General features: G+C 40.1%; 1 protein-coding gene across 1 annotated transcript in view; it reads right to left on the reverse strand.

Annotated features, from left to right (window-relative positions):
* The window catches only part of LOC137367121 (intersectin-2-like), a 128,695-nt gene that overhangs the window by 36,279 nt on the left and 79,219 nt on the right, over window positions 1-13,197 (reverse strand). The window contains exons 3-5 of the mRNA XM_068028558.1: window positions 12,104-12,196; window positions 5,959-6,022; window positions 139-302 (exon numbers count right to left, since the gene is read on the reverse strand). Of these exons, the coding sequence (XP_067884659.1) occupies window positions 139-302; window positions 5,959-6,022; window positions 12,104-12,196 (321 nt within the window). The remainder of the gene's footprint in view (window positions 1-138; window positions 303-5,958; window positions 6,023-12,103; window positions 12,197-13,197) is intronic.

Genomic DNA, 13,197 nt, shown 5'->3' on the forward strand with positions numbered 1-13,197 from the left:
TAGTAAAATACTAATGTGTATCACCTGAAATGTACCTTTTTAATGCCAATAAATATGGTGAGAACACTGCGCTGAAGTATCATGAGTAACCAATAATTTAATCGTCTATTCTATACTTATTAGGAGGATTTCATTTACCAAATCGTGCAGAGCTCAGGGGTGAAGGGATTGGTGGCTGTTTCATAATGAGTGGAAGAATGGTGGGCACCGGGTGACCTTGAAGGGTCATCTTGATCAGTTTCATTGCTATGGAGAATTCCTGCTGGTCCATCTTTCCATCCTTGTTCAGGTCGGCCAGGGTCCTGCATAGAAGTAAAAAAATTATACAATTATATAGCACAGACTTCTTTGGATTCTAGGCATCATTCACAGAATTGAAATATGATTGGCATAATATTTAACCATTCAATTATCTCTGACAAATCACAACAGTAATACAAGTATCTTCCAAAAGCCATTCAGATTTCAAGACAGAAATTATATTTTAATGGTCTGAGTAGATTCTGTACAAGGCATCTAAAAAAGCTTGCATTTATATGTGGCAACTTAATATAGAAAAACCCTCCAAGTTACTTCACAGAGGTGTAATCAGACAAAAATGATAGGATGGCAAGATAAAGAAGACATGACCAAAAGCTTGGTTGAAGAGGTGGGTTTTAAGAAGAAACTTAAAGGGGGAGAGGGTGGTATACAGGCAGCAGGGTTTAAGGAGAGAATTCCGAAATGTGAAGCATAGATGCCCGAAGGCATGGCTGTCAATGTTAGCACAAAGAAGAGTGCACACATAAAGTCAGAGTGTTTTGGGCAGGATTGTAGGACTAGAGCAGGTTAGAGTTAGAGAGGGTCAAGGCCACAAAAGGATTTAAACACGAGGATCAGAATTTTAAATTTGAGGCACTGGGGGAGAAGGGGCTAATGTAGGTCAGTAATAGTGAGTGTATCTTGGCCCAGGATAGGATACAGAGTGTGGAGAATTGAAATCTTTGCGAGGCGAACATTTAAGTTCAAGTCTGGAACTAACAAAGGTATGGATAAAGGTTTCAACAACATGAGCTTCGACAACAATGGAGTTGGACAATAGCCTGACACAATGGCAGGGGGGAGAAAATTAATTGGTAGTGGGTGCCGAAGATGACAGCCTCTATCTTCTTGATGTTTAACTAAAGGAAAATGCAGCTCATCCAAGACTGAACATGTAGTCTGACAACAGAGACACTAGAGGGTCGAGGGAAGTGGTAGGGAGGTACAGTCGGTTGTTGTCAGCATACATGCGGAAGTTGATTTCAAGTTTGTAGTTGATGTTGGCAAGGTGCAGCATGAAGATGGGGAAGACGAGGGAGTCAAGGACAAATCCCTGGGGGGCTCTAGTGGGAGAGTGGGAAGAGGAGTTATTGCTGGACATGCTTTAGCCATGACTGGATTGTTAAGAGTAGAACAAAGCAAGTCCAACTTTACTGAATTGGATGATGGTGTATTTAAATCACATTAACCACTGCAAACAGGTTGAGTAGAATGAGTATGGATAATGTACCAAGACTCCAGACACCAAAGGATATAATTTTTTTTACTTTAATTGGGCCCATTTCAGTGCTAGGGTTGGGGAGGAAACCTGGTTGGAAAGATTCAAACATGGAGTTTCAGGTAAGATTGACATGGATTTGGGAGGCAACAATAGGTTCACAAACTTAGAAGACAAAGGAAGGTTGGAGTTGAGCCAGTAATTTGCAAGGACAGAAGGGTCAAGGGGTAATGATGGTAGTTTTGGACATGAGAAAGACAATACCTAAGTAAAAGCAATCCTCATCAGCAGCTAGCATGGGCACCAAGAACAAAAGCTGGGTGGTTAGTTAATGGAAATCGGGTCAAGGGAGCATGTGGATGGTCATGGATAAATTGAGCTCAGAGAGGGATTGAGGGGAGATCTGAGAGGAACTGAAGACATGGATTCAAGGGCAGGAGGGATCCAGATGTGGACTGGTGGGCAAGGGTGAGCGGCAGAGGCAACAGATTCGATGTTTTCAATCTTAAGTGAAGTCGTCGTCCAAGTGTTCTTCACATGTAGGGGGTAAGGGGGAAGGGGACAGATGACAAGAATTTAAGGAGTTATGCACAGCAAGAGTCTTCATTATGACCTAATAAATGTTCTGGAGAGAGGGGCCGTGATAGTTGATTCTTTGGCAAAGTCTGAGGCAGAAGTGTTTTTTGGGACGAGGAGGAGGTTGGCAAGATTATTCCCCAGCAAGCATCCTGGGTGGGATGATCAGCAAGAGAAGAGGATGGGATAGTTGAGGTTGCTGCTCTTATGGAAGCAGTGAATGGTGCTTTGAGGGGCCCGTCGGAGAATGCCAAGAGAAGCACTGAGGGTAGCATTGAGCTTAACCATGGAGGCCTCAAGCCTGGAAGGGTAGCAGGAGAGTTGAAAGGCAGGGTAATAGTGGTGGGTGGGGTAGGGATTGGGGAAGGCAAACTACCCAAGATGGGACAGAAAAGAAAGGGGTCATGACTGGCTGACAGGAAGAAGCAGCAACAGGAGGGAAAGGACAAAGAAAGGTAAAAAAAAATGTGTAAAGCAAGAAAGTAGGCAAAACAGGAAGGGTGTCCATTAGTACACAGCACTGAATATTCCCTGTGAACGTGAACTGGGAAGTTATATTGTACTGCAATTGAACCAAAAGACGGTTGCTGCAAGTATAAGGCCAGTTTAAAAAAATTTGCAGAAACAAGTCAGTGATAATAAGCTCTTTCATAAATATTGCAACTTATTCATTACAGAAAATCGAAAACATTTGATGTGTGGAGTACATTTCATTTACTGAATATATATCCAACACCGTGCTCTATCTGGCTTTAACAGACGGTGTAAAATACTATTTATATGCTGCAGTGATTTAATATTTAACTGAGCATTTTTGTTTTCTTGCTATCATTTTACGACAGCAACTAAGATAGAGCGCCTATAACTTAGTAAAAACCTCTCACGGTGCTTCACAGGAGTGTTGCCAGACAGAATTTGACACCAAATCACAGAGAGATATTAAAACAGATGATCAAAAGCTTGGTCAAAGGGGTAAGTTTTAAAGGAGCAGCATAAAGGAGGACAGAGAGACAGAGAGGCGGAGAGGTACAGGGAGAGAATTAGAGCCTAAGGTTCAGGCAGTAGAAGCATTGCTACCAATGGTGGAGCAAAGGAAATTGAGAATATGCACACAGCCAGAATTGGAGGAGCGCAGAGACCGTAGAGGATATTAGGGCTGGAGGAAATACAGAGTAGGGAGGCAGGATGCCATAGAAGGACTTGAACACAAAGATGAGAATTTACATTTTTTATCTATACTTATGATTCCCTTAGATTTTCAGTGAAGTTTATTGTGGAAATTATGTTACTTAAACTGTGGAGAAACAACCAGCATTAAAATTATAGATTTTTTTCCTTCCAAATGGAAAGAGCACTTTTGATGAATTGAATAGGTATTTTGCATCGGTCTTCACTATAGAGGATACAAGCTTCATTACAGAAATAGAGAAATCAGGAAATGGAAGGAAGGGAAGAACAAGAAAATTACAATCACCAGGGAAGTAGCACTGAGCAAATTGTTGGATCTGCAGGCTGACAAGTCCCCGGGTCCTGATGGACTTCATCCTAAGGTCCTAAAAGAAGTGGCTAGTGAGATAGCTGATGTGTTGGTATTAATTTTCCAAAATTCCCTAGATTCGGGGAATGTTCCATAAGATTGGAGAATAGTGAATGTAACTCCTTTATTCAAAAAGGGAGGGAGAGAGAAAGCAGGAAACTACAGGCCAGTTAACTTATCAGCCAGAGGGAAAATGTTAGAAGCTATTATTAAAGGTGTTAGAACAAGGCACTTAGAAAAATTCAAGATAATCAGGCAGAGTCAACATTGTTTTGTGAAAGGAAAATCGTGTTTAACCAATTTATTGGGGTTCTTTAAAGTAGTAACATGTGCTGCGGATAAAGGGGAACCGGTGAATGTACTGTACTTAGGTTTTCAGAAGGGATTTGATAAGGTGCCACATCAAAGGTTATTGCTGAAAATAAAAGCTTATGGTGTAGGGGGTAACATATTGGCATGGATAGAAGATTGGCTAGCTAACAGGAAACAGAGAGTAGGCATAAATGGGTCATTTTCTGGTTGGCAAGATGGAATGAGTGGTGTGCCGCAGGAATCAGTGCTGGGGCCTCAACTTTTTACAATTTATATAAATGACTTAGATTTAGTATGGTTGCTAAATTTGCTGATGACACAAAAATAGGTTAAGAAAGTAAGTTGTGAAGGGGATATAAAGAGGCTACAAAGGGATATAGATAGGTTAAGTAAGTGGGCAAAGATCTGACAAATGGAGTATTATGTAGGAAAATGTGAAATTGTCCATTTTGGCAGGAAGAATAAAAAAAGCATATTATCTAAATGGTGAGAGATTGCAGAGCTCCAAGATGCAGAGGGATCTAGGTGCCCTAGTGCAAGAATCGCAAAAGGTTAGTATGCAGGTACAGCAATTAATTAGGAAAGCTAATAGAATGCTATCGTTTATTACAAAGGAAATTGAATACAAAAGTAGACAGGTTATGCTTCAGTTATACAGGACACTGGTGAGACCACATCTGCAGTACTGTGTACAATATTAGTCTCCTTCTTTAAGGAAGGTGCAGATGAGTTGGAAGCAGTTCACAGAAGGTTTACTAGACTAATACCTGGAATGGGCGGGTTGTCTTATGAGGAAAGGTCGGACAGGCTAGACTTGTATCTGCTGGAGTTAAGAGTAAGAGGCGACTTGATTGAAACATAAGATTCTGAGTGGTCTTGACAGGGTGGACTTGGAAAGGATGTTTCTCCCTGTGGGAGAATCTAAAACTAGGGTCACCATTTAAAAATAAGGGGTTGCCCATTTAAGACAGAGGCGAAGCGAATTTCTTTCTCTCAGAGGGTCGTGAGTCTATGGAACGCTCTTCCTCAAAAGGCAGTGGAAGCAGACTCTAAATATTTTTAAGGCAGAGGTAGATAGATTCTTGATAAGCAAGGGGTGAAAGGTTATCAGGGGTTGGCAGGAATATGGAGTGAAGGTTACAATCAGATCAGCCATGATCTTAATGAATGGTGGAGGAGGCTCGAGGGGCTAAGTGGCCTACTCCTGCTCCTAATTTGTATGTTCACATGTATATAACTGAAGTCAGCACTGGTGAATACAGGTAGCGATACTGGTAGTGATGGGAACATTTTGAGATGTAGAATTAAGCATATCACACAAGAATCATATTAAAATGACAATATAGCATATTGGTACCGAAGCATTAAACAAGCCTGACAACAATAATGTACATAGAAACATAGAAAATTGGAGCAGGAGTAGGCCATTCGGCCCTTCAAGCCTGCACTGCCATTCAATACGATCATGGCTGATCGTCCAAACTCAGTACCATGTTCCCGCTTTCTCTCCGTATCCCTTGATTCCTTTAGCCCGAAGAACTATATCTAACTAAGAACTATATCTAACATATATTGCAAATAACAACTCTATCATGGAGATTTTAGTACAGTATCCCAATAAAGTTCTGCAAACACAAGGCATACAACAGCAAATTAAGTTTTTTTTAAACAATGAGGAAGATCCAATAACTGATGAGCAACTAAATCACATAGGAATTACAAGGATTTTTTTCACGAGTGGAATAAATAGGGTACTTCAAAGTTCTCTTACTAAGAGGATAGAGTGACCTGGTTAGTTTAAATGGTGGTTGATACAAGTAAAGCCAGCCACTTCTTTGGCAGCTAGCCTGAAAAACCCTTTAGTAGGCCAAAGTGTCAGTCACAATTTTAACATATTAGGTTGAATCATAAATTTTACATTTTATTAACTTATCTCAATGCTAGTCGTTAACATATGAAAAATACATCACTGTAAAAACAAAGTGGCCGACTGAGTTCAATTTTCAGTACTCACCATATTTCAGCCAGTACTGGCTTTGGCAAACCAGACTGCAGAAAGAAATTTCGAGCTTGGTCACCTGTTCAGTATTAGAATAAACACATTTTAATTTAATAGGGAAAAAAATGATAAAGTACTATAGAACCACAGCTTCATCGCAAAGATGCACCCCAATTTGAATTTGAGACAAGAAAAACGTATAAATGATCACAAATTTGTGTGTGCAGTGATGTATCTTACCCAATGCAAAGGCTGCTTAGGTAAGAGAGATCATCATGCATCTGTGGCTACAATGGCCAGAAGACGTTTATCTCCAAAATGCTGTCCGTCCCTGCCCATCCCTGCCTTGCAATAGACACCCTAGTCTGTGGCCTCAGCATCTCGAGGCTCGACTTCCTAAACATCCTCTCTGCCAGCGTCCCTTTCACAAAATGCAACTTAGCTAAACTTGGAATACTTTTCAACGACTTCTTCACTACCAAAATCTCATTCTTTGATATATAACAGAAGCCAGATATAATAGTCCGTACACTCTCTTGCACAAAGCCCAACATTTTCATCAACACGTATCTTCAGCAAGCTCTACTGATTTTCTGTACCCCAACTCATCAACTATAAAATCCTTGGCATTGTGTTCAAGTTCCTCCAAGACCTCAGCACACTCTTAACTCTGCAATCTCTTCCAGCTTGCACATGCACAATTTCCTGGACACTGGGCTACTTCTTGCTTCCACCATCATTGGTCAAAGTTCATTTAGCCACTTTATTTGCATCCTCTAGAATACCTTCCCCATATTTTTCCACTTTGTCACCTCATTTTTGCTTTCAAAATTCTCTTCAAACCCTGCTCTTTGACTGTGTCTTCATTTCCCTACAGTGACCCCTCTTTTGCCCTTAGAGTCAGAGTTATTTATGGCACACAGCTCTCTGCAATGTTGCTCGCTCTAAAGACTGTTATATAAATATATACCAAGTGTTATACAAAGCCTTATATAAGATTTTGTTGCTAACTCATCATTGGCACTATCTAGCTACCTACTCTAAACCCATTGCTTTGCCATTTTCCTGTACTCTAATATTTTTCTTCTTGAAATGCTAAATTAATTCCTTCTTCAATATCATTAACTCTGCTTCAATAATCATTTGAAATGCATTTAATATGCTTTGCATGAAAAAATCCATCTAACCTCTGATTTTACCCTTCTAGTAAATTTGTACTCTCACGTGACCAATTCACCAACCAGTGGAAATGATCTTTCACTACTCAATTTTTCAAAATTCTATTAAAGCTTCCCTCTAACTTTCTCTTGCTCCAATGAATTTCCCTATAGTTTCCTCAAGCATTTCATTGCTGGATCTTCTCATCTCTGGTATCAACTGAGTGTATCTTCATTTTGCCTTTTCTATGGCTCCAATATCATCCTACAAATGGGACAAAAACTGCATGCTGTACTCCACTACAGTCTAACCAGTGTCTTCCAGAGATTTGTAATCACCTTGCTGCTTGAATTGGTAGGAGGTGTTAAAAACACCAGTAGCATGGAGGGTTGGCTGGAAGATTAAGGCCAGTATGAACGAAGTAGGAAGATAAGGAGGAACTGTGATGCCAGGCTGAATTAAGGGAGCAGGAGGAGCTGAGTTCCAGTAAGAATAGGGAGGGTTGGAGCACAGAGCTTCCCTGTGAAAGGTTGGGGATGTGAAAGGCACACGCTGCCTCTGTGCACTGGGTCTGATGTGGCTAGAATTCTCTGAATAGCAGCAGGAGCTTGGATTTGGAAGAGTGACAGGTAAGCAAGCTTTTCAGAAAGTGGATGCCTGATTGCTTCTATTGAAACAAATATTTTATTTTTCCATTTTTAAAAAGATTGCAAAATATAAACATTTTAAAAATTTACCAGAAAGCATTTCTTAATGCAAAAATTTAGCATTCTCCAGTAGTATGCCCCAGGAGCCTTAGAAACACAACATCTATTTTGTGCCTTCAACATTTGGATTTTTGCCTTTAGGCTTTCATGCGTATTGGAGAAAAAACATAAGTACATGAAGAAATGTTGCATACACCTGACCATAAGTTGCAGAACCCGCATAAGTTCTTACTTTCACATCATAGGTTAATAATCACCACAACCTTCGCAAGGGCAATTAGGGATAAATGCTGGCCTTGGCAGTGATGCTCACATCCCATGAAAGAATAAAAAAAGGTTCTTTTGAGTTCTTGGCACTGTGATGGGCGTGTCAGCTTTTTCTGCACCTGTTAATCAGGTTTTGCTTGTTTTCTAATTTGACAGGTATTCTAGTGGTTTTCACTGCACTCAAAAAGGTCAGCTACACCAACAGACACGATAGTGATGCCACTGCTTCCCTCACTGTGCACCTTCAGTTACACAGGTTTAATTACAATGAACCAAAACCCGCACTATGGGAGCATCAGGGCAAAATCATTGCAGAGGTATAAATGCTTTGCTGGTGTGAGTTCTAAACACCTTTAGAAACATAGCTTCTTCAGCACAACCCAATTTAAAATAACTTTTTGCTACAGAATTAATCTGGACAATCACTGTTCTCAGGTTTCAAGCCCTAAAGCTGATGCCTTCTTGTAGAAAGTCACCCAAATTACAATGCTTTCCCTAGCAACCAACCTATGTGTCGGCAGAGCATGATTAAATCATTAGTTTTAACAAGTATAATAAATAAATCTGCAGTGCTGGTGGTTAAAGTTGGACTCAATGGCTCTGTGACTTAAACTCTTCCAGCTTGCACAGGCACACTGGGCTACTTCTTGCTTCCACCACTCCATCATTGGTCGAAGTTGTTTTAGCCACTTGATTTGCATCCTCTAGAATACCTTTCCAATATTTCTCCACTTTGTCACCTTATTTTTGTTTTCAAAATCCTCTTTAAACCCTGCTCGTGGACTGTGTCTCTATTTCCCTACAGTGACCCCTCTTTTGCCCTTTTTCGCTTTTTTGTATTCTGCTTGGTGTAAAGCACTCTTCAATGTTGCTCTCTTTAAAGAGTGAATTTTGTGGTGAGAAGGTTGAGCTGGAAACAAGCTGAGACTTGGGCAGGATGAGGACAGAGAGGGCACTGTGAGCACAGACAGAGGATATCATTTGCAATTTTCATCATTGTGCACATGGGCTGTGGGAGGAGACTGCATGTCGGAACATGTGTAATCAGGGATAAGGAGCAAAATGGAAAGCAAGCCGTTTACAAAGCAGAACAGAGAGTAGGGGTTAAGGGGAGCTACTCAGAGTAGCAAAAGGTGGGAACTGGAGTTCCACATTAATCAATGCTGGGACAACTGTTGTTCACAATTTGCATTAATGACTCGGGACTCGGACATATAATTTTAAAATTTGTGGCCTACACCAAATTTTGGGGAGTGGTAGTTAATACTGAGAGAGACTGTGACAAAACACAGCAAGACATTACTAAACTTGTAGATTAGGTGTCTAATTTACAAGCCAACGTCAATATAGGTAAGTGTGAGCTGGTACATTTTGATAGGAAGGAGGCCACTTAAGTGTGAAAATAAGTGTACAATGCGGTAGAGGAGCAGAGGGATCTGGAGGTACAGATACACAAATCACTAAAAGTAGCAACGCTGGTTAATAAGGCCATAAAAAAGCAAACCAAGCACTGGGATTCATTTCCAGAGAGATTAAATTGAAAAGCAGAGTAGTTATATTCAACTTGTAACAAACCTCAAGGGTGGTAAAAGTGGAGACAATCAATGATTTCAAAAGGAAATTAGATTGGCACTTGAAGGAAATAAACTTGCAGGGCTACAGGGCTAAAGCAGGACAGTGGGACTGACTAGAGTGCTCTGCAGAGAGCTGGCATGGACTTGATGGGCCGAATGGCCTCCATCTGTGCAGTAAATGATTATGAATAAATTGAAAAATCAAATCATATGTGGATTTGATTTATAATTAAACAGCAGCCTACTGCCCAATTCAAAATTAAATTTAGCCCAATTTCTAGCTGTGGAAAAATAAATTCTGTGAAGTTTGTTATTCCAGTTAACTTAAATAGATGGTCATGAAAAATTTACTATCCCAGCTAATGCACCAGCCAGTAATTCTCATTTTATTCCATTAAGCACCCTTGAAACAATTCAATAATTGCAACGAGGTAGAAATGCTGCACGAAAAGTATTCGAATGGATCTTCTACTTTGGACGCTCAAACAAAGGACAGTGAAGTACAAACTGTCCTGTAAAGGAACCGTAGTTAGATAATTTATTAATGTAACCAGCTCAGATGAGGCTGAGGGAGCAACTGAACCAGCACTACAGCAAAAGCATAATACAGAAACAGTTAGTAACCTATTCACTATTTTTAAATTAAGCAATCTAAATAAAAAGCTATGCCTTAAAATGGAAAGCATTATCACATTCGAAAAAAAGTGAGAAAAACTGTGAAAAATTAATCATTAATCGGAGTAAATAGTGGATTTTAAAAGCTTGTAGCATGAAGGAAGAAAAGCTGGAGGAAAGGAATTCGACAGTTTTGAGATTATAAGAAAGAATTACAATTTATTTCAAACTGCCTGTTACAAATTATTACTCTTAAAACAAAAAGATAACTTTAAACAAAAATTGATTTACAGCAATACACTGGAAACATTAATTGGTATTACACTAAGAAACAATAACCTTTTACTATATGTTAGTGGGAAAAAAAATTATTATTCATAAAAAAATACAAGCTTGTTTCAAATTAAGGCAAAAACTTGAGTCCTCAAATTAAAAGCTTTTTTTTTAAATAAAGTTTTCAGTCAAGCAGTATTGATATAATGATCCAGAGTTGGCAAAAATATCTCATTCAGCATAAAGAAGGGAAAAGGGAAAGAGAAACATTTAAACATGCAAAAATTTCCAGGATTTGCTGCTGGTATCCATTGATTTCTATGAAAACTTTCCACCAGATTTAGAGTACAATCAACAACTGACTAATGTAATTACAGAATGAACAGATTAATAGTCATGCTACATTTATACTTCTACCAATTTGTCACTGGGACCTACTTTAAGAGCCATGCACCATGTTATACTGCTCTTCTGTACTGCTCTTTAACCAAGTGTGCATGTAAATACTTGCACAAAGCTCCCTGCACCAGTATCCAAATGTTGATCGGTCAGCCCTTTTATAAAATTAATGCTGGTCCAGTAGAATGCTTTTTAAACTTTAATTTCAAAGTTTAAATATTTTCATGAAAGTTGGTTGTAGTTATACTGCAACCAGTGTGAAATAGAGGCCTACTTTAGGTCGGGAAAATGAACCCGACCCGGCCCGAGTCCCTCCAATTTTGCCCCGAGCCCGACCCAACCCCGTCACTACTCAGCCCAACCCGAGCCCCACCCAACCATCCGTTTACTTACCTTGCTGACATCGAACCTGCAAGAAGCTGCAGCGCATGCGCGAGACGTCATTGCGACATCACTCACTCACTGCGCAGACTGAGTTCCGTCCCGGACTCCCAGCTCAGGTAAGTTTTTTTATTTTTAATACTTACCAGCAGAGCATTTACTGTGCGTGTCCGGCCCGACTCGACCCGAGCCCGAAAGCCGGTCCTAGAAGATGGGCCCGACCCGACCCGAACCCAACAGGTCGTTGGGTCCCGTCAGGTAGCAGGCCTCTAGTGTGAAATACCTCCTTAAGATGTTCTCACATCTATTGGCCTGGATTTTGTGGTCAGCTGAACTTGAAAAAAACTACCCACAAAGATCTAGCGACCTCTGTGGTGTGGATTTCCCCTTTCCCAATGTTAATTTGATTCTGGTGCCAAGTCAAGGGGATCTCTGACGTCCAAGAACTGTGACATCATCAAACAGGGTAAGCAAGTAATCACACTGAAGAATTCTCATAGATAGCCTGCCAGAAAGTAAAATGCACTGATTATACTTTACTTTTTATCAATTTTATAGAGAGCATAATAAAGATTGGAATGTACCCATTGGAAGCTGAAATATCATAAACAAATACAATTTAAAAAAAATAAGTTCTACTTTAGTATAATGAGAAAATCCCATTGACTCAACACAAGAGCTGCAGCATAGCAGGGGCAGTCTTGGGCAGTCATACAAAAAACATGCTAAATGACATGTGATATCTTGACACAATGATGCACTCTCAAAGTTCTACCAGGCACATACCTGAAAGTAACCCTCCAAGTGGTTTAAGACTTAAAAATTGCTGGTCATGTTTGACTCGCTCATCAGAGGTGATAGCCCACATGTTTGGGCCACCTGTAAAAAGACAGACACACAAGAAAACACATAGATCAGTTCCAATTCCATTGGCAATACTTTGCAAAAATATGGACATTAGAATCTCCACATATGGGGTAAAATTATACCTGCTGTCCTTCATTCCCCATCCTCAGACCAAGACAATCACTGGGTCCCATGCTCCCAACCCTAAGCTCTCCATTACCCTCAGCTCCACATCAGACTGCGATCCAAGAGGGTTTCCAAGCCTTTTACTCCAGAGATCTGATTCTATTCTCTTGACTCTGGCCCCAATCTTGATTCCCCATAACTCACACTGCAGTCTGTAGCCTGTTAGAATAGCGAGCACTGACAGAGTAAAGTTCTGTGACTCATTGGCTGAGAACTCCCTCAGAACTGAAGTTTCCACCAAGTTATGGCAGCGTCATGGGTACAGCTACAAGGAACCTCTCAGTAATTAATTTTATTGGCACCCCACTTAATGTTACATGACTCAATCAATCTCACTTATGAAATCTCTGCAATTTACAAAGATTTCCATCAAGTGATGATTTAGTAGTTTCTTTCCTTATAGAATGTTGTTCATGATCGTGGAGGTGATCAAACACATGTTCACTCAGCCCACAATTTGCAGAAAAACCCAGAAACAGAACTATACAGGTTCCAAAGAAAACTAACTTTAATTATGAAGAGATAGAATTAAACTTGGGAACTACAGAACTATAGCTTAACGCCAGTGATGCTAATGATATTGGAGTCTATACTATAAGAAGTGATAGAAGAGGATCTAGAGACAAAAAAAAGTCAGCGTGATTCTGAAAGGCTTAACTAACCTGACAGAATTCTTTGAAGAGGTAATGGAAAGAATAGACAAAGGTAATGCAGTAGATGCCATATACTTGACTTTTCAAAAGGCCTTTGATAAAGTTGACTCATAACAAAGGTTAGGACATGTAGAGTCAGGGAACAAGTAGCTGAATGGATAGCAAATTGGCTGAAACACAGAAAGTAGGGGCAAT

The sequence above is a fragment of the Heterodontus francisci genome, chromosome 3, assembly GCF_036365525.1.
Source record: "Heterodontus francisci isolate sHetFra1 chromosome 3, sHetFra1.hap1, whole genome shotgun sequence".
NCBI lineage: Eukaryota > Metazoa > Chordata > Chondrichthyes > Heterodontiformes > Heterodontidae > Heterodontus > Heterodontus francisci.